Source organism: Caretta caretta, chromosome 24, assembly GCF_965140235.1.
Source record: "Caretta caretta isolate rCarCar2 chromosome 24, rCarCar1.hap1, whole genome shotgun sequence".
In the NCBI taxonomy this organism is placed as follows: domain Eukaryota; kingdom Metazoa; phylum Chordata; order Testudines; family Cheloniidae; genus Caretta; species Caretta caretta.
In genome coordinates, this window is record NC_134229.1 from 18144901 (window position 1) to 18166010 (window position 21110).

Consider the following 21110-nt stretch of genomic DNA (forward strand, 5'->3'; position numbering starts at 1 on the left):
GTCTCTGCGGGGAACTGTGATTCTCCACCACCATGAGGAGGGCTGGGCGTCTCCTTATCCTTTGCTGTCTCGTCCCTCCCCCTGCCACCCCCACCTCCCGGGCTGCGAGCTCGGGCTGCTGTCAGGCATAGGGGCACCCGTTTAATAATACTGCGTAGGGCCCCATAAATCCTCAGGACGGCCCTGGACCTGGGCATGAAGAACAGCCAGGGCCCTGCAGTGCAGCTGAGTTTCTACCATGCCAGCAAAATCATTCCAAGGGGTCCCATCATCTTCCTAATGATCTCCACAACAGCTCTGGTTTCTAGCTGGTTGTAATTTGAGTTTAGCCTCCGCATCTCTTCCTCCTGTCCATCTTCCCCAGCTCCCTTACACTGTGTCATAAACGTTATGCAAGCATGGAGCTGGATTCCTGACACCAACCCAGAGGAAACATCAGATTTCATCAGGAGAAAAATAACCCTGAAAACCTCAAATCTAAATCATAAAACTTTTGGCAGGAAATTGCAGGCAAAAAAAATTCAGCCAAAAATGAAAATTGTTCAAGCTGAAAATACAAAATAATGTTGGTTGAAAAGCACTAAAACCTGGGAAAGTTTTGGCTACAAACTGCTACAAAGGGAACAACTATTGGCCTAAATGTGAATAATTTTTGACCTAAACCCAGAAATGTTTTGAGCCCAAATTCTCAAAACAGAAACAATTTTCAGCAAAAAACAGGTGGAAAAGGTGGTGTTTGGGGCTGAAATCTGAACAAGCTTTTGGCCAAGACCTGCCAAAACCAAACCGATTTCAAACCAAAAAGAGTCAAATGAAGAGAATGTGGCCAAAAACTGCTGAAAAAAATTTAAATTGGCTGGGGGGGGGGGGGGGGGGGGCGTTTGACCAAAATGGAAAAATCTGTAGGAAAGCAGGTCCCTGCTGTGAAAATGTTTGAGTTGAAAAACCTGATTTTCCATAAAAAAAAAAAAAAAAGCAAGTTGTGATGGGAAATTTCCTCGCAGCTCCTCGTGGAAGTGCCAGGGGGCTGTTGGCCCCTCACTGACATGTGGCACAGCGGGGGTGGGGGGGGTCAGCCCTCTCCCAGTACCAAAAGAAAGGGGAAGGGTCAAAGAGAAACCAGGATCCTGAGACTGAGAGGCCCCAGGGCCAATGGGGAGAGGCCAGCACTCCAGGTCAGCCCGATTGACAGGGCAGCAGGCCAGTGCGGGAGTCAGGAGCCCAGAGCCCATCCTCTGTGTGAGCTGGGGCTGGCCGAGCCAGGGCAGGGCAGAGTTAAGGGGAGAGCAGCAGCCCGAGCTGGGCTGGTGGCAGAGGAGGAGGAGCCGGGAGCTGGGGCAGCACAGACCAGCCGCGCCGAGGCGGAGCCAGGCCCAGCTGCAGGGGGGAGCCGCGGGTGCGAAGCCCGAACAGCAGGACACGGCCCAGCCCCATGTGACACCAATGCCTCATGCGGCGAGCGGCTGGGAAGAGCCGGGGGGCCTGGGAAGAGGGCCCAGCGCAGGGAGATTTCGCCAGGCACGAGGGCTTCCAGGACGGACTTGGAGTGGGACGTGACCCCGACGTTGGGGCCGACGCTGGGGAGAAGGGTCCTGCCCCCTAGCGCCTGGGGGCCTGTGGGCCCCGCCAGAGCAGGGTCTGACCCACGGTGTCATTGCGGCGCGGCGGGAGGCCTGGGACGGCTGAGAGACAAACTGTGAACGTCTCTCATGACCCAGAGACGGCTGGTTGTGCTGTCCCTGGCCCACAGGGTGGGGTCATAGAAGATTAGGGAGGGAAGAGCCCGTGATACAGGCTCTCTGGGAACATCCCCTTCGTATTGCCCCAGATCCCACGGGACAGCCCCACAACTCCGTGACTTCAACACTCTGTTCCTGCCTCCAGCACGTCTCTTTCCTACCGTGGCTCCTTCGGCCGGTCCCAAAGCGTTTGCACCCAGCGGGAAGCTGAACTGACGTTCTCCGGGGCTGTGTCGCTCCCGGCCTCTGCTGCCTGATTTCCCCACTCGGGTCTTTCTGAGCCTAAGCTTCGGGCTTGGAAGGGCTTCCATATGAGGTGAAATGAAACGGGTTAGGGCTCTTCAGCCTGGCAAAGAGACGACTCTGGGGAGATGCCACAGAGGACTAGAAAATCATGCCATGGGGTGGGGAAAGTGACGAGACAAATAATATTTCCCCTGTCCCACACCACCAGAACAAGGGGTCATCCAATGAAATGGACAGGCAGTAGGTTTCATGCAACCAAGAGGATGTACTTTTTCCCCCACAATGTACAGTTAACCTGTGGAACTCATTGCCAGGGGATGTGGGGATGGGCAAAAGTATATGGGGGTTCAAAAAAGAACTAGATCAGTTCCTGGAGGATAGGGCCATCAATGGCTATCAGCCAAGATGGTCAGGGACGCCACCCCGTGTTCTGGGTGTCCCTAAATCTCTGATGGTCAGAAGCCAGAAGGGACAGACAGGGGTGGGTTTCTCCACATTTGCCTTGTTGAATGCACTGCCCCTGAAGTTCTGGGCGTGCCGCCGTCAGAGACAGGACACTGGACTAGCTGTGGCCTCTCATGTTCTTACTGGGCTTCTTGACAGCACCACCCACGAGAATCACATTTTTCCCCATTGAAATAAATAAATAAAATTGCAGACAGTTTGCTCTCCAGTGTGTTTTATTCAGTGCTGCAACGTCAAGGGAATGTGAGTCCACCCGGGAGCCAAGAACCGCTGTGGGCGGGAGGGACTAACGCAGGCTGCAGGGTGGATTTCAGTACAGTGTTGCCTTTGCACCAGGTGGAGAATCAGGAGAGAAGCTTCAGCAGGAGGAGCCCAGCGAGGGCTGGGAGGAGAAGCCCGGCTGGTCTCGGAGTCACGCCCGCCGCGCCGGAGGCCACTGTACATTTGGCTGTGATTAGATCTACCCCGATCCCTGCGATGGTCCCTGAACCCGTTTGTAACTGGGCGCAGAAGGACTCAGAAACGCAGCCCTTTATGTCCATCTGTGTTGGTCTTTCGCCTGCGTGTGTGGGGGAAAGCAGGCGATTGTCAGGGGAGCAGCTCCACTCCTCCAGCTGGAGTAGGACACAACTGCCCCCCCCCCTCAGGGCCCCACCAAACTCCCCCCAGCCTCCATCTCCACCTCCGGTCTGGGCCTGGATGGTCTCCCCCTCCTCCTCTGCTCTGATGCAGACTCACTGTGTGTCCTTGAGCCAGCCCTGATCTAGAGCCCACCAATGGCACTCGGATTGGATCCAGCTAGTATTAGCCTCCTCCCCTCCCTTCCCCCCCCCCCCCCCAGCAAAGCACTAGCCCGGGGCTGGTGGCAGCTGTGGGATCTCTGAGTAGGGTGGCTTTCTAGTGAGTTACAGCACCATGATGGGACTCTGCAAAAGTAGGTTCCCTTCCCAGTCCTGCTGCAGCCTTCCTGTATGACCTTGGACAAATCATGGCAGTGCTCAGTGCCTCAGTTTTCCCATCTTTAAAATGGGCAGAACAATCCTTCTTTTGCCTCCTTAGATTACAGGCTCTTTGGGGACAGGGACTGTATCTCACAAGGTGTCCTTTAGCATCTGGCAGAAGAGGGGACCCCGAGCTCAGCCAAAGGTCTGTGCACCACCCGGCATAGCAAGCGCTCCCAATACTAAGCCAGTTCCTACCATGGAAAGCTTACAGACTAAACTAGGCTCAGTCAAAGGATGGGAGAAAAACCAGAGGCCCATGGAGGGGAAGACACTGGCCCAAAGTCAGCGCTGGGAACAGAACCCAGGTATCCAGATCTGCAGCTGATACCGTAACTTACCAGACCCCACACAGCATCTCACTTCTGCCCGACTGGGGAAGGGGGGTGAACAAAGGAAAACTAACCCCAGAATAAATGAACGGAAGTTACCAGTTGTTAGGGTCTGGGTGATGTCGACACATCGGGTCTCGGATCCAGTGCACTGTATGGTCTCTTCACGGCATTGCTCAGAGGTCAGAGAGTAGCAGCCCCGGCAGCTCCGGCCATTGGGTTTGGTGTCGGCCGGGGGCACTGGGAAGAAGCGGAGCAAACGCAGTCAGCTCGGGGGACGAGCCCCAGGACGGGGCGGGGCCGGGAGAGCAGCTGGGGGCTGCAGAGCTCAGCCCCGGGGGCCCCCTCCAGGGGGCGCTGTAGCTCCGGGGAAGGCGGGGGCAGCAGGGGCAGGGGAGGGGTTTGCAGCAGGAAGCCCTGGACCCCGCCCCGGGTGGGGCCAGCTGGGTTCACACCTGGTGGAAGCCTAGAGCCCCGCCCACCAAACTCCGCCCACCCAGAGGCTGAGTGTTATTCCAAGGGGCGCCCCCTGCGGGGTGGGAGCACCAGGCCCGGGAAGGTAACGTGGGGCAGGAGGTGCAGGGGATGGGGGAGGAGAGGCGGAGATGGGGAGAGGTACTTGTAACGGTGGTTGTTCTGCAGTCGTCTCCCACGCAGCAGGCAATGCTCGTCCTTGTTGTCATTCCCTTCCCGAAATTCACCGAGACAAGGCCAGCTTTACATTGGCTGGATATCACACACGTCTTGATAATGCTCTGGGTGTTCACTCCCACTGCAAAGGAAGGTGAAGACAGAGATTTATTCCCCTTCCACTCCCACCCCATCGACGCCCTCTTCACAGCGATGGCCTGTGCCATTAGCTTTCCTCTACCTGGGGGAAACTGAGGCACGGGAAGAAGAAGTGACTCACCCGAGGTCTGGCAGGGCTAGAGAAGGTCATATCAACACCTCAATCCAGCATTTAGACCCTCCAGCTCCCCACTCAGCTGCCGCCTAACCCTGGGGACCCCGAATCTCCTGCCTATAAAGTCCTTTCGTTGCCAAATTTTCCACCAGGGGGTACGTGGAGGACTGATGCTATGTGTCCTGCTCACCCCTTAGCTCCGGGTTTGATCCAGGGGACGCCTTCAGAGCACGACCACCAGATCAGGCTTTGCACAAAGCCCAGCCAAGGGCGAATGGGGGGTTGCCCCCCGTGTACCCAGGAGCCCAGTGGGTTGGATGCTCCATGTGGACGTGGGGAAATCAGGTTCCAGGGAATGTTTAATTATTTCATGTTACATGGGGCGGCTTCAACAGGGGAGATGAAGAGACCCTCCCGGGAGGCAAGGGGGTCCGGCACGTCCGTAGCAGGGGAGAGACCTGGGCTGAAGTCCCCAACCCAGAGCTGGGACTAGAACCCAGGAATCCTAGCCCCCCACCCTGTTCTAGGTTTGCCAACTTGGTAGTATTTAAAAAACGGACACTCCAGCAGCCCCATCCCTGCCCCGCCTCTTCCCCTGAGGCCCCGCCCCCATCCACTCCTCTTTCCCCCCCGGGGTCCCCATTGCTCGCTGCTTTTCCCCTCCCTGCAGAGCCGGGGCTGGGAGATGCAGCCCCCCAGTGAAGATAGGAGGCAGCCCCGGCTCTGGGGGTGATGACCCAGCACCCCCCACCTCCCCTGCTCACAATAGATCTGACTGGATGCTGTCGGGTTCCCTTTTTGACCTGACTTTTCGGTTGAAAACCGGGAACCTGGCCACCCTATCCTGTTCCCGGACCATGGGCGGCAGGTGGACCCCCACTTCAGGGAGCCTAGCCCCATGGCCCCGCCCCTCACATGAGGTCCCGCCCCCCTGGCTGGAGCCCTAAGCCCCTCTGTTCCCCTCCCACATCTGGAGAAGCCCCGGGCCGGCCAGAACCCAGACCTGCCCCTCCTCCTGCCCCCCACTGCCAGAGGAGCCCCAGGCTTGACCCAGCCGGCCGACTGACCTGAGCCCCGGCCTGAGCAGCCCGACTTGCACCTTCCCTGGCCTATTATGCCCACCGTCCATGTCCCTGACCCACGTCGGTTAGCAGCCATTTCACCTACCCTGCGTGGCTTCAGTAAAAATGACACCACAAGAGTCTTGCCCAGAGGCGCAGGTCTCTAGGTTCCCCGTGCAGCTCTTTCCTAGGCCAACACAAGTCTCACACTGCAGACAGGCCCCTGGAGAAGGAGACAGAACATGACCGGTCTAGATTTGTCCCTTCCTTGCCCCCTCACTTTCCCCTGAATTTAACTGACCCCAGCTGGGATCTGGCCTCATCGACTCCAGAGGAGCTCCGGCCGACTGACTGTGGATCAGTTCGAAATGCCTTTTATATCATCTTGAGCTCCTGTCACTGACATTCAGATCTGCTGCCTTTCAGACAAACTCGTGATGAAAATCCGCTTTCACAAATGCCCTTGGTTTCTGGCCAGCTGTGAAGTGGAACAAGTCCCTACATCGTGCTAGTGATTTAAAGAATAAATATTTCCTCCCATTTCCACACTTGCTTCACTCATTGTTTATGAATTCCAGTCCCCTCCTCCTAGACGCTCCCAGCACAGCCCCCCTTATTCTCTTGCTGCTCTTGGGTAACGTTAACTAACAGTTTCACCGGGCAGGTGGCTCTGAACTGTTAGGGTGGAGACATTAGGAAATCAGCCCCTGTAGGAACAGAGCCCACTCACCCGTAGCCAGGAGAGCAGCGAGGATGCAGGCGGCAAGAGAAGCCTCCATGGTGATGGGGAAGCAGGAGATTGGCTCTGGGGTCTCTGATGCAGCCAAATCTCCAGCCAGAGGATTGATCAAAGATAGGCTGAAATGAGATCAGACGAGAGATTGCCCATGCCTGAGCCAGGTAAACAGGTGGATCCTCAGAGCTGTTTGCCACAGTTCTGGGGTAGCCGCATCACGGAGCCCTTCCTGGCTGGGACGTTCGCAGCACCCTCCCAGAGCTGTCAGAGACAAACTTCAAATGCTTCTGCTGGAAGGTTGTCCGCGAGGTGACTGTTTCTGGGAATCTACGACGACCACCCACAAGAACCACAAACAAGAGGGAGACAAAGCAGGCTGCTCCCTACAGTACCACGAGACGACTCAGCCACCTAGTTCTCGGAAGTGGGTTTTTTACCCACGAAAGCTTATGCCCAGATCAATCTGTTAGTCTTTAAGGTGCCACCAGACTCCTCGTTGTTTTTGTGGATACAGACTAACACGGCTGCCCCTCTGATACTTGTTCTCGGCTGGTTCTTTGCAGGCTGCCTCTGGTCCCGCACTCCCCTTCAGAGCCCTCATGACCGCCAGCAGGACCAGGAAACCCCACTCCCCCAACCCATCCACTCTGACAGTGATACCTTGTCGTTACAAACAGTCCTCAATACAAAATGTCCATTAACATTCATCGGGTGGAGGAGTGGGATGGGAGCCAGGACTCCTGGGTTCTGTCTCCAGCTCTGCAAGGTGAGTGGGGGCTAGCGGTTAGAGCAGGGAAGGGGCATGGGACCCAGGCCTTCTGGGCTCTATCCCTGGCTATGGGAGGGGAGTGGGATCTAGTGGATTAAAGCAGGGTGGCTGACAGCCAGGACACCCAGGTTCTAGCCCTGGCTGTAGAAGGGGCGTGGGGTCTAATGGTTAGCACACCAACAGCCCAGAGGGGTATCACTTACCAAAGGCTCCTTAGAGTAAAGTTTGCCTGGGGTGAAGTGGATGGCTAATTCTTCAGAGTGGACAAGCTGTACCAGGCTCTGTCCTGTCTCTGTCTCTTTGTGGAAGGGCTCAGTTATGTGCTGTGATATAACATCGAAACTTTAACGGAGGTTTGCCTGGCAGAGTCTGTAAGTTTCTGTTCTCCCCATCAGCCCTGCCCACTCTGTGGGCGTCTGTGCACACTGCCAAATCCTCCTCCATCCTGCCAGGAAATCGAATTAGGGGAATGAGTGATACCAACTCTCCTGGGGTGGCAATAGGGGGTAGCGGGTCACACCAGGGACAGGGCGTCTGGACTCCTGGGTTCCGTCCTTGGTGCCATGTAGATTAAGGGCAGGATTCTTGGGTCCCGCTCCTGTCCTTGGGAGAAGCGGGATCCAGTGGTGAGAGGAGTAGGGGTGGGAGCCAGGACACCTGGGTGCTATAGATGGGGAAACGGGGCACAGCAGAGTAGGGTTGGGGGAGCCTTGGAAATCTGGGTTCCATAAGGCCGTACGGTCTACTGCAGGGGCGGCCAAACATATTGACCCTCTGGAGCCGCATCTGAGGCTCTTCAGACGTTCAAGAGCTGGGGCGCACCTGCCAGGGCTCAGCCCTTTAGCCTTGCAGGGCGGGGGCTCTCGGGGCTTGAGCTGAAATCCCGAAATCCCCCTCCCTGCTGGACAGAAGCCAGAGGTGATGTGGGGTGGGAAGGGCATGTGTCCCCCTCAGAATTTTGCCAGGGTTTTGCTGGCCCTGCTCAGTCGAATGGTGCAACTGGTCTCCCTCCCTGCACGGGAAAGTCACAGGACCCGTCTCTCCTTTTCATTGTAAACGTTATGACAATATTCCCCCCCCTCCCCAGATCTCGTGATAACCTCTGCAAAGTTCCTGGTACATTGAAGTGCTGGGCATGGGATTGCAGTGGCGGATTTAGCGTTAGTGGGGCCTTGTGCTCAGCTTCATTTTGGGGGCCCCTCCTTGGGACCCAGCCAAGAACATTCCCTCTTATCTCCCCCTCCCCCGCCCCTGTTTTTCATTCTTTTTTTCTTTATCCTCCTCCTATAAGTCATAGCAAGTAAATGAAAATAAAGTGAGATACCTTGACTGGTTTGTAGTCTACTCCTTTCCCACAGACCCCTTGAAAATCGCTGAGGGTCTCGGTGGGTAACGTAATGATCTTTCCAAATATTGTGTGAATCGCTGGCTAACTATTGTAAAGTGCTTTCGATGCGAGCGCTTTATAAAAAATATATATATATTGGGGTTTGGGGTCTGGCCAGGACTTATAGTGCGGGAGGGGGCTCAGGCCCAGAGGGGCAAGGTCTGGGAGGGAGTTAGGGTGCAGGAGCAGGCAGGGGGTTGGGGTGCCGGGTCTGCCCAGGAGTTAGGATGCAGGAGGGGGCTCAGAGTTGGGGCCGGGGGTTGGGGTGTGGAGCGCGTACCTGGGGCATCTCCCATTTGGCGCAAGGGGTGCAGGTAGGAATGTGGAGGGGGGGTGCAGGAGCTCCAGTTGGGTGCTCCGGGTGGGTGGGAGGGAATGGAGGGGTGCAGGAGACAGGGAGGGCAGGGGGCTGGGGGGGGGGTGAGGGGATGCAAGAGTCAGGGCAGGGGGCTGGGGGTGTGAGCTGGGGCCGTAGGGGTGCTGCCGGCAAACATCTGTTCAGCGGCGGGGGAAGCGCTGGGAGGGGGGGAGAGGGAACGCGGCTGCTCAAGGGAAGAGGCAGGTGGAGGGGGGAGCCTGGCTGCCGGGAGGGCACGGAGCATGCAGCAGGAGCCCCAGGAGCCGGCAGGACCAAGCTTCTGCCCCCGCAGCTGTGCGGCCCTGGGGCCCCCTGTCGCTGGGGTGCCCCGTGCCAGGGCCCCCTGTGTTTCACTGTAAATCCGCCTCTCTGGGGAGGGCTAAAGCTCTGAGGGTGGTTTTGGTCCTTTCCCCACGTTTGGTCCATCGCACTCACCTGCAGCCCCGTTTAAAGCAGAGCGGAACGGGGGGACCCGGGCATGGAGAACAGCCAGGGCCCTGCAATGCAGCCGAGATTCTGCCAGGCCGGGCGTTCCCATCCTCTGCCTAATGACCTTGACAGCAGCGCTGGCTTCCAGCTGGTTGTAATCTGAGCTTTGTCTCTGCATCTTTGGCTTCTGTCCATCAGCCCCCAGCTCCCGCGTACTGTCCTAAATGTTATGCAAGAGGAGAACTGGACTCCCACCCGCAGCCCAGGGGAAACCTCAGTTTCCAGTAAAAAACCAAAAACCATCAAAAAGCTGAAAATCATCAAACTTTTGGTGGGAAATTGCAGGTGAAAAAATTCTGCCCCCCAAAATGAAAATGTGAACAATTTGGGGCCTTAAAATGAATACCTTTCAACCTTAATCCAAATATCTCCCACCCTCTGAACCCCTCGGCCCCACCCCCCAGCCCAAAGCCCCTTCCTGCACCCCAAACCCCTCATCCCCAGCCCCACCCCAGAGCCTGCACCCCCAGCTGGAGCCCCAGCCTGGTGAAAGTGAGTGAAGGTGACAGAGGGAGGGGGATTAGAGTGAGGGGGGGGCTCAGAGAAGGGGGGTGGGGGCAGGGCAAGGGTGTTTGGTTTTGTGCAGTTAGGAAGCTGGAAGCCCTAGAGGCAAGTACAACAAGCTAGAACCGAGCACAGAGAAGATGTATCAGGGGCTAAGAGAGCAACGGACCAGCAGGCAGCAGAAGCTAAGAAACCCTCTGTTATTTATGTCCCACGGGAGCAGAAGTTCCCGCAGTTCGGGGGCTTCCCGACTAAACCAGGAGATGCTACGGTGGAGGAGTGGGTCAAGTCTGTGAAGGCGGCTACGCGCGCGCTAAGAGGACCTGAAGAAGATCATGTGGACTTCGTAGAGGAACATGTCAAGGACCAGACCAAGGCCACGGTACAGTTCTGAATTATGCAAACTCTCTGGCATAGCCAAAAAGCCAAACAACACCCTGTCGCCTGCCAGGAAACACTCAGGGCCAGAGGTTTCACCGGACAACGCGTGGCATGGTCCCGACACTCTGGCCTGAAAAGCTGCAGGCCTGGCAGGAACATCTCCCTGAGCCAGGGTTGGCCTGCAACAGACATGTCCATTCATCGAAGGGTCATGCTCCTTTTTATCTCAGTCAGGAGAGATCCCAGGTTACCGTTCGCTATTCTGGACAGGGAGGGCCCTGAGGCGGATGAGGTGTTTGGGTCAAAGGTCACCATGACGGGCTGGAGATAGCTCATAAATAGCAATGAGAATGTACAGCACCTAGCACAGTGGGGGCCGAGACTGGGTGCCTGGGTGCTACTGTAATACACCTAATAAATAGCAATCACAATATACAGCACCTAGCACTGGTGGGGGTCCTAGGTCTGACAATAACAATCAGATATTTGAACTCACTCCCGTCTGGCAGAGGCTGAGTGGCAGGTGCTTTATCAGAGGGCTGCTTCTGTCTCTTTCAGGGGAGCAGGCCTCCTGGGCGTGCCATTACTGAGGAGGAAATTCAACCTGTGACCATTGGGTCCCTAAGCACAACCTGGAACTAGAGGGTCTCTGATTCAAGAGCAACCCTGCAGTCCCCGACTCATAAACCTCTGCCACGATGCACCCACTCACGGGAGCTGAAGACGCTCGCTGGCTCAGACAGGGGTCCAGCTCTGGGCTAGGAGAATGCCCCGGGAACCTGAAAGCAAAGCCCAACCAGCCGTGGTTAGGCCGGTTTTTTTTGTACAGCCGGGGACTGAGGAAGAGACAGGGGCAGGCCCTGGACTGGGTGGAAATCAGATCGCTGAGGTGGATCGAGAGCCAAGGAAGGGCCGTGTTCAGAACCCTAGGGCTGGAAGGGCCCTCGAGGGGTCATCTAGTCCAGTCCCCTGCACTCAGGCTGGCCCTAAATATAGAAGAGCTGCATGGGGGATCATGTGCCCCCCCCAATTGCTGCTTGGCCTGGTGGGGCAGGCTCTGTCCTCCTCCACTGCCCCTGCCCCTGGCAGCCAGGCCCGGGCAGCCCACAGCGGGAGAAGGACAGAGCCCCCTCCCCTCTCTGGTGGGGCAGGGAGAGCCTGGCGGTCCAAGGCTGGGCTCAGGGCGGCGGCAGGGGGTCACTGGGCAGAGGAGACATGTGGGGTGGTCACACGTCCTCCCCTTTAGATTGTGCCCCCCTCCCGGTATGGGGAGGCCTGAGTCGTCTCTGGCTGAGGGAGTCCAGGCTTAGCCGGTTTGGCCGGGGGACATCAGAAGACCATCCAGAAAACAGGGTGTTTTAACACCCTTCGGTCAGAGGCGGCTGGAAGACCCAAAGCGAGATGGCTGGACGACACACAGAAGGATCTGATTAACCGCAGAGCTGCTACAAGGCAGACTGAAACGGAGAACTGGGGTGACCCCGTGCGTCTGACCGTGATGCAGGCTCTCTGGGAACATCCCCTTCTTATAGCCAGGCCCCCGGCTGCCATGGGAGACCCCCACGGCTCCGCTACTTCAAGACTGGGTCCCTGGGTCCAGCACATCTCTTTCCTACCGTGGCTCCTTCGGCCGGTCCCAAAGCGTTTGCACCCCCGTTGGAGGCTGAACTGACGTTCTCCAGGGCTGTGTAGCTCCCGGCCTCTGCTGCCTAACTGCCCCACTCGGGATATTTCTCACCTAATCTCAGGACATGGAGCAGCTTCCATATGAGGCAAGACTAAAACGATTAGGGCCGTTCAGCTTGGCAAAGTGACGACTAAGGGGGGATGCGACAGAGGGGTAGAAAATCATGCCACGGCACGGGGAAAGTGACTAGAGAACTGCTATTTCCCCTGTCCCACAGCACCAGAACCAGGGGTCACCCCATGAAACGAACAGGCAGCAGGTTTCATACAAACAAGAGGATGTACTTTTCCCCACAGTTTACAAGTAACCTGTGGAACTCATTGCCAGGGGATGTGAGGGCGGTCAAAAGTACAGCAGGGTTCAAAAAAGAACTAGATCTGTTCCTGGAGGATAGGATCACCCATGGCAATTAGCCAAGATGGTCAGGGACACAACCCCCTGCTCTGGGTGTCCCTAAACCTCTGACTGCCAGAAGCCGGGAGGGAAAGACAGGGGTGGGTCTGACCTAAATTACTGTGTTTCCCCTGAAGTTGTGGTTGTGCCAGGGTTGGGGACAGGGCACCGGACTAGCTGTGGCCGCTCTTATGTTCTTACCGGGCCTCTTGATGGTCCCACGCACGAGAATCACATTTTCCCTCCATTGAAATAAATAAATAAAGTTCCAGCACGTTTGGTTTCCAGTGCGTTTTATTCAGTGCAACAAAATCAAGGGGATGTGAGCCCCTGCAGGAGCCGAGAACGCCTGGAGGGGAGAGGGGCTGACGCAGGCTGCAGGGTGTATTTCAGTGCGGTGTGGCCATTGCACCCGGGGGGGAATTAAGAGAGAAGCTCCAGCAGGAGGAGGCCAGCAAAGGCTGGGAGGAGGAACCCGGCTGGTCCTGGAGCCGCGCCCGCTGTGCCGGAGGTTGTGGTCGTTGAAGTCATCCCCGCCGCACGGGAGGTCGTGGCTGCTGGAGCCACGCTCGTCGCGTTGGGGGCCCCGGGCCCCGGCGTCGCGTCCGTCGCGTTGGGGGCCCCGGGTCCCAGGGTCGCGTCTGTCGCGTTGGGGGCCCCGGGTCCCAGGGTCGCGTCCGTCGCGTTGGGGGCCCCGGGTCCCAGGGTCGCGTCTGTCATGTTGGGGGCCCCGGTTCCCCGCGTCGCGTCTGTCGCGTTGGGGGACCCGGGTCCCAGGGTCGCGTCCGTCGCGTTGGGGGCCCCGGGCCCCGGCGTCGCGTCCGTCGCGTTGGGGGCCCCGGGTCCCAGGGTCGCGTCTGTCCTGTTGGGGGCCCCGGTTCCCCGCGTCGCGTCTGTCGCGTTGGGGGACCCGGTTCCCGGCGTCACGTCCGTCGCGTTGGGGGACCCGGTTCCCGGCATCGCGTCTGTCGCGTTGGGGGCCCCGGTTCCCGGCGTCGCGTCTGTCGCGTTGGGGGCCCCGGTTCCCAGCGTCGCGTCTGTCGCGTTGGGGGCCCCGGTTCCCGGCGTCACGTCCGTCGTGTTGGGGGCCCCGGTTCCCAGCGTCGCGTCTGTCGCGTTGGGGGCCCCGGTTCCCGGCGTCACGTCCATCGTGTTGGGGGCCCCGGTTCCCGGCGTCACGTCCGTCGCGTTGGGGGTCCAGGGCCCCAGAGGTGCGTCCGTCGCGTTGGGGACCCAGGGCCCTGGAGGCACATCCGTCGCGTTGGGGGCCCAGGGCCCCAGAGGCGCGGCAGTCATGTTGGGGGCCCCGGATCCCGGAGGTGGGTCCATCGTGCCAGAGGCCGCAGAGCCTGTCCAGGAGGGGTGACCTGGAGAGGGGAAGAGACCCATAGGGAGGCGCTGACGGACGGGCTGGTGCTGCATCCCGGGCCTGCACCATTCACCCTACACAGTGACAGGGAGCAACAGTGCCCCCCACCTGAGAGTGAGGCCGCAGGTACCCTCAGCATCCCCCAGGTACCCCCTCCCAGTACACACACCCCCCTCCAGCATCCCCCAGGTACCCCCTCCCAGTACACATCCCCTCCAGCATCCCCCAGGTACCCCCTCCCAGTACACACACCCCCCTCCAGCATCCCCCAGGTACCCCCTCCCAGTACACATCCCCTCCAGCATCCCCCAGGTACCCCCTCCCAGTACACACATACCCCTCCTGCAGCCCCAAATTACCCCTAAAGTGCCCCCAGTTGTACCCCCCAGGTCCCCTCTCCCCTGGCAGCGTCCTCTATTTGGGAACTGGAAATATGGCAACCCTGGCAATAGAGAGCCCTGGATCCTGCCCTGGGTGGGGCCAGCTGGGTTCACACCTGGCAAGAACCCTGAGCTCCAACCACTAAACTCCATCTACCCAGGGGCTGAATGTTGTTCAATGGGGCACCCCCTGCAGGGCGGGAGGACTATTTGCAGGTGATTAGTGCTATTCCATGGGACACCCCCTGCAGGGCGGGAGGACTATTTGCAGGTGATTAGTGCTATTCCATGGGGCACCCCCTGCAGGGCGGGAGGGCTATTTGCAGGTGATTAGTGCTATTCCATGGGGCACCCCCTGCAGGGCGGGAGGACTATTTGCAGGTGATTAGTGTTATTCCATGGGGCACCCCCTGCAGGGCGGGAGGACTATTTGCAGGTGATTAGTGCTATTCCATGGGGCACCCCCTGCAGGGCGGGAGGACTATTTGCAGGTGATTAGTGTTATTCCATGGGGCACCCCCTGCAGGGTCGGAGGACCAGGCTCAGGAAGTTAACAGGAGGTAGGTTCCCGGCAGCCGGAGGTGCAGAGGGATGGGGCAGGAGAGGCGGAGGTGGGGAGAGGTACCTGTAACCGTGCTTGTTCTGCAGGCGTCCCCCATGCAGCAGTTGAAGTGCATCGTTATTTCCATTCCATTCCCGAAATTCACAGAGATGGGGCTGGATCTACATTGGCTGGATGTCACACAGCCCTTGAGAATGGTTGGGGTCTTCATTCCCGCTGCACAGAAGGAGACATCTAAGATTTATTCCCCTTCCACTCACACCCCATCGACAGCCCTGTGCCATTAGCCTTCCTTTACCCATGGGGAAACTGAGGCACAGGGAGGGGAAGTGACTCACCTGAGGTCTGGCAGGGCTAGACAAAGCAATTTCAGCACCTAAATCCAGCATTTACATCCTCCAGCTCCCCACTCTCCTGCCACGGGGGAATCAGGTTCCAGGGAACGTTTAACTATTTCATACAACATGGGGCGGCTTCAACAGGAGAGACAGAGAGACCCACCCGGCTCCAGGGGGCCAGGCACGACCGTAGCAGGGGAGAGACCTGGGCTAAAGACCCCAGCCCGATTCGGGCCGAGTGGGGATTTGAACTTGGCTCCCGCAGGGTCCAGCTGAGCGTCCAACCCCTGCGGTCTCCTGGCAGCCCCTCCTCCACAGCCGTCATTAGCAAGGAAGGGCTGACCCGGTTCAGACGCCCGACTCCTGGCGAGGGGCTCCCGGCCGTGGATCCCAAGATCCAAGATCTGTTTAGCCCAGATTTAGGGGCTGAACTCCGGGTGCCGGGGGGGGGGGGGAGGGGAGGGCTTAAGCCACACCCCTCTCCTTGGCATTTCCTATTGGCTGGTTTCGGCGGCTGCCTGCTCTGCGTGCTGGCTCTGGTGGATCCCATCCTCAGGTGCCTCCCACTCCCCGTGCACCGTACGGGGAGCCGGGCCCCGACCCACTGGCTGGCGAGTCGCCTGGGGTTTCGGCATCGCCATGCTGAGCCGAAGGCCCCATTGGGGAGCCAGCCCACAGTGTCTGGCATAGGACCCAGGCGTCCTGGCTGCTTAACAGCTGCTCAGACCCATCCACCCCATGCCCTTCCCAGAGCTGGGACTAGGAGAGGACCCAGGCGTCCTGGCTCCCCAGCCTGTCTGCTGACCCAGGTTGGGTACGGCCCCCTCACCTCCCCATGTCACTTCTGTCCGAGCGATGCCACAAATGTCTTCCTCAGCGGGGCAGGTCTGTAGGTCGCCCGTGCAGCTGGTTCCTGGTCCATCGCAAACCTCACACTTCAGACAGGCCCCTGGAGACGGAGCGAGAACATGAGCCACCCAGATTTGTTCCTCCTTCGCCTTCCCCGGGGCTCTGCGGGGAAGCACTGGGTGCAGCACCCTGGGGCCCCTTTTCCACCGTGCTGCCCCAGTTTGGTCCCTGGTCCCAGCTGGCTACAGGCATTTCACGCGTCTCCCTGGGTTCACTGCAGATTTTAGTTCACCGAGCGGTTTTCCCACCTCACAAACCCCAGAGAGATCCCCAGTGGGTGTGAGCTGGTCTCGCTCTCAGCAAGTGTAAGCGGGGGAATAGTCCCGCTCTTGTGGGGAACTTTCCTGGCTTCTGCACGACCCCGGTGAAGTGGGCTAGCGAAAGGATCCGAGTCCTCGCTCCCACTCCCTTTACCCAGTGGCCTCCCTGCCCTTGAGGACTCCCCTTCCACTCTCCTGTCTGGCAGAGTCCTCGTAACCCCAACAAGGCTGGGCCCAGGATTCCTGGGGGGCTCGACCCCCAACCCTGCTGCAGTCACCTAGGACAGGGGCCAGGGTGTCCCCACTCCGGGGGGCTCTCTCTGCACTGGGCACTTCTCTGACCCACTGACCATTACATACAAGTTAAAGCAAATGCAAGTTATTTAATCAACAATTAATGTTAAAAAGAATAAGGGAAAATGGGAAAGGTGAAAGGAAACACATCACCCCGCTCTGTGGCAGGGAACATCACAAACAGCATCTCTGGAACATCAGGGCAGTTCACAGTCTGCTCCTGGTAAGTGCCAGGCCCCCTGCTCCGGCCCTGGCCGTGCTGCGGGGATGCTGTGGGTTGGACACTCGCTCTGGTGGTGGCCACACGCTCTCAGGCTCTAAGTGGCAGGACCCTTCTGCCTAGTGTCGCCCCCGCCCTGGCGGGGTTACGATCCAAGCCTGGCCTGCAGAGCCTCTTGGCTGAGGCGTCTCCCTGTGCTGGGCCTGCTGCCCAGGGTCCCCTCGCTTTCCCCCCAGCTGCTCCCTGCACCCAGCTCCGGACGGCTCCAGCCCCAGCCCCACCACTTGGTCTCTGCTGCTGCCTCCAGCCCCCTGGGCTGCTTCTCTGGCCCCTCTGGCTTTGGGGCTGCAGCTCTGCTCCCAGGGCAAGTCTGCTCTCTCTGGGCTGCGCCTCTGGTCCCTCTGGATCTGGCCCAGCTCCGCTCCCCAGCTCAGCTTGGGCCCTGGCTTTCTCCTTAGCTCGGCCCCCCTCTGTCTGTCTGACTCAGGCAATTCCAGCTCACCCGGAGGAGGGGACCTGACTCCCTCATTAGCCTGCCCGCCCTGTCATTCAGGCTGACCTGGGGCATTGGCCTCTCCCCGGTGTTCCTGGGGGCTGTCAGTCTCAGGGTCCTGATTCCCCATCGACCCTTCCCCCTTTTTAGTACTGGGAGCTACCAACTAAACCCCCCCCCGAATGTTAGTAAGGGGGCAACAGTCCCCTTACACAAGGGCCGATTGACACCTGCCATTGAGTCCAGTGCAGCTGCGCCCCCCTGACACCGGCTGGGCCCCGGCCCCATGGACACCAGCTGGGGGTCACATCGACCTGGCCTTCATATTGCCTTGAGCTCCTGCTGCTGAAATTCAGATCCGCCGCCTGTCACACAACAGACAATCCCCGTTCGAAATGCCCTTGGCCTCCGGCCAGCTCTGAAACGTGCCCCGTCATGACACGGTTCTAGTGATTTAAACGGTAAATATTTCCTCCCATGTCCACAATTGTTTCACTCACTGTCACGGGGACTGTGACTTCCAGCCCCCTCCTCCTCGGACACTGTCACTTGGATGCCCCCAGCTCAGCCCCCGTTATTCTCTGGCTGCTTTTCGGTTACGGTCAGGAAAAAAGAAAAGGAGTACTTGTGGCACCTTAGAGACTAACCAATTTATTTGAGCATGAGCTTTCGTGAGCTACAGCTCACTTCATCAGATGTCAGGAAAAAGTTTCACCCGGCTGGCGGCTCTGAGCTGTTGGTTCGTTGGAGAAGTTAGGAAATCAGCCCCTGAAGGAACAGACCCCATTTGCAGTAAAGAGAAAGCCAGGAGCACAGGGTCTGGTGTAAGATCGGCGGTTGGACCCAAAGTCAAAGCAGAGAGTTACCAGGTCAGCGTCTGGCAGAAGAACTTGGAAGCGGGGTTGCTAGTGTTGCTAAAACACGGGTTCTCCTGAGAAGTACCAGGCACCGGGTATTCATATAAGCACATTCCAGAAGGCATGGACAGGTCCACCCCAACATAAAACTACCGTATAAATACCGCCCTGGGAGCCGGCCAGGGCCACACCGACCCCCCAGTAAAGCCAAAGGTAGGAGGACAGAGTGATGGATGGACATGGTGTGTTGGAACCAACAGGAGAAGGTGCAGGGTGGTGGTTAACCCCCTCGGGAGTGTGATACGAACTTGTTTGTATCAAGGTGTAAAAGAGAAATCGCAGGGGGGGCACCTTTGTCCGGCCTGGGGGGCAGCAGAAGGTCTTGCTGTTGACTGAGCTGTTAGGACACTGTAACCACGCAGCTGGGATGTTTTCTCAAGCCCCTTTGCCGCCGAACTGAGCCTGCGGTCTTTGTGGGTAATACCATCCAGGTCTGCTGTGCCTGGATGGCACACGGAAAGACCAGGCACGCACGCCAACTGCCAACCCCACTCACCCGTCGCCAGGAGAGCAGCGAGGATGCAGACGGCAAGAGAAGCCCTCATGGTGATGAGGAAGCAGGAGATCAGCGCTGGAGGTCTCGGATGCAGCCAAATCTCTGGCCAGGGGGTTTATCCCAGATGGGCTGAAATGAGATCAGATGAGGGATTGCACATGCATGAGCCCATCGATAAGGTGGGTGGAATCACTGAGCCGTTTGCCACAGCTCTGGAGTAACCGCTCCTCTGACCCCTTCGTGGCTGGTATGTTCGTGGCACCCACCCGGAGAAGTCAGAGACAAACCTGAAATTCTCCTGCTGGAAGGTAGCAGCGTAAGGTGACTCTGTTTCTGGGAATCCAGAACGATCACACACAAGAACCAAAAACAAAAGGGAGACAAAGCAGGCTGCTCCCTAAACAGAGGGAGACAAAGCAGGCTGCTCCCTATGGCGGAGAGAGACCACTCACCCACCTTGTTCTAGGCCGGTTCTTTGCAGGCTGCCTCTGGTCCCACACTTCCCCGCAGAGCCCCCAGCCCGCCAGCAGGACCAGGAAACTCCACTCCCCCAACCCACGTGCTCTTAAAGTGAGAGCTGGCCGTTACAAACAGGCCTCAATACACAACGTCCAGCTCCCTGCAAAGCTGCTCTCAGCCATGCACTACATCTAACAGCAGAGGGATTCCAGGGCCCGGGCCAGGACAAACCCATATCCCTCTTCCAGAGCCAAATTCCCTCTGGGCCTCCTCCGCACAGATCAGGGCCTGGGGCCCTGCACCATCACCCCATGTTCCCCAGGGGGAGGAGGAATTTTACTGGCCCCTCCCCCACGCGGAGTCGGGGTTTTGCTCCCCACTCCACACAGCTGTGACACCTCCCCCCCCCCAGTCGGGGTCATTCGAGTTGCCACAGACCATCCGGCAGCCATAGATGGGGGGAGACATTCCCCCTCCCTCCTGGGGGCAAGGACCCTCTGTCCTCACCCTCGCCCACTCCCTGTGCACTGTGCTTGGGGGCTTCCCACCCTTGCGGGGGGGTCACGGCATTGCCAGTTCTCTGCAGCTGCCTCAGTTTCCCCACATTTAGCTCAGGGCTCAGCCACCCTCATGCTCTGTTCTGCCCCATGCTCCCTGGTAAGGGGGGGACAGAGCTGATTTTCTGGGCCTGGCTGAAGGAGTCCAAGAGTCTACGGGGGAGTCAGAGAGTCCCCTCTCCGGTGCGGCAGCGGGCGGCTCTCTCCCCTCACCCCACCCCTCAGTCTCAAATAGCTGTTTGCATTCGCTGGATAGAGAACTGGAGCACAATGGTGCTTCTCCTTTGATGCAAACCTGCCACACCCATCAGCTGCGCTGTTTGCATGCTGGCTCTTGCCTTTATCAGCATTCATACGGCGGAGGAGTAGGGGTGGGTGCTAGGACTCCTGGGTTCTATGACTGGCTCTGAGAGGGAAGTGGTGTCTAGTGGTTAGAGCCGGGGGGGGACGGGACGGGACAGGACGGGACTGGGAGCCAGGACTCCTGGATTCTCTCCCCAGCTCTGGGAGGGGAGGGGAGTCTAGTGGTTAGAGCAGGGAGGCTGGGAGCCAGGACTCCTGGGTTCTCTCCCCAGCTCGGGGAGGGGAGTCTAGTGGTGAGAGCGGGGGGCGGGGCTGGGAGCCAGGACTCCTGGGTTCTCTCCCCAGCTCTGGGAGGAGAGGGGAGGGGAGTCTAGAGGTTAGAGCCGGGGGCGGGGGTGGGGAGCCAGGACTCCTGGGTTCTCTCCCCAGCTCTGGGAGGGGAATAGGGTCTAGTGCTTAAAGCACCAACAGCCGAGAGCGGTATCACTTACCAAACGCTGCTTAGAGAGAAGTTTGCCTGGGGTGAAGTAGGTGGCTAATTCTGCGAAACAGAACGGTGCACCTGTCTCTCTCTTTTTATAGATGGGCTTGGGTAGATACTGTGACGTAATATAGAAACAAATGGATTAGCATTCTTCTGGTCATGCCTATACATTCCTGTTCCCCGCGCCGACCCTGCCCACCTGTGCACACTGCCAGCTTCTCCTCCCTTCTGGCCGGGAAATCCTATTTGAGCAGTTATTGCCAAACTGCGGAACGCGTACCCCTAGGGTGTACGTGAGCTCTCGTCGGGGGTACGTGTGAGAATCCTGTAATGGCGGATAACCATAGGAGTAGTTTGACCTCTCTCTTTGGAGGGGCAGGGCCCCTGGCCAGCAGCCGCCGTTCTTTGGCCGCCTGGATGAAGGCAGAGTCACCGTCCACAGCAGTGCAAAACTTCAGAGCTGGGCCAGGACTATAACAGGGTTCAGAAAAGAACTAGCTAAGTTCCTGGAGGACAGATCCATCCATGGCTATTAGCCGGGATGGGCAGGGATGGTGTCCCTAGCCTCTGTTTGCCAGCAGCTGGGAATGGGCGACAGAGGATGGGCCACTGGATGA

At 58.5% G+C, this 21110-nt stretch overlaps 2 protein-coding genes across 3 annotated transcripts; both read right to left on the minus strand.

The window, feature by feature from the left end:
* Window positions 1–2647: 2647 nt before the first annotated feature.
* Window positions 2648–9563, minus strand: LOC125625591 (phospholipase A2 inhibitor gamma subunit B). 2 transcript variants are annotated; one of them, XM_048827857.2, is made up of 7 exons: window positions 9434–9559; window positions 7457–7576; window positions 6479–6606; window positions 5855–5971; window positions 4403–4555; window positions 3883–4023; window positions 2648–3009 (listed from the first exon to the last, which is right to left on the minus strand). In XM_048827857.2, the coding sequence occupies exons 3-7, from the start codon at window positions 6525–6527 to the stop codon at window positions 2795–2797; spliced, it is 675 nt and encodes a 224-aa protein (XP_048683814.1). In that variant the 5' UTR covers window positions 6528–6606; window positions 7457–7576; window positions 9434–9559; the 3' UTR covers window positions 2648–2794. The 2 variants fall into 2 exon arrangements, with proteins under 2 accessions (XP_048683814.1, XP_048683815.1); XM_048827858.2 differs by lacking the exon at window positions 7457–7576 and having other exon boundaries at window positions 9434–9563.
* Window positions 9564–12789: 3226 nt separating this feature from the next.
* Window positions 12790–17514, minus strand: LOC142070074 (uncharacterized). Its single transcript, XM_075123052.1, has 4 exons — window positions 17490–17514; window positions 15931–16050; window positions 14827–14979; window positions 12790–13819 (listed from the first exon to the last, which is right to left on the minus strand). The coding sequence occupies exons 1-4, from the start codon at window positions 17512–17514 to the stop codon at window positions 12876–12878; spliced, it is 1242 nt and encodes a 413-aa protein (XP_074979153.1). The 3' UTR covers window positions 12790–12875.
* Between the last annotated feature and the right edge of the window lie 3596 nt (window positions 17515–21110).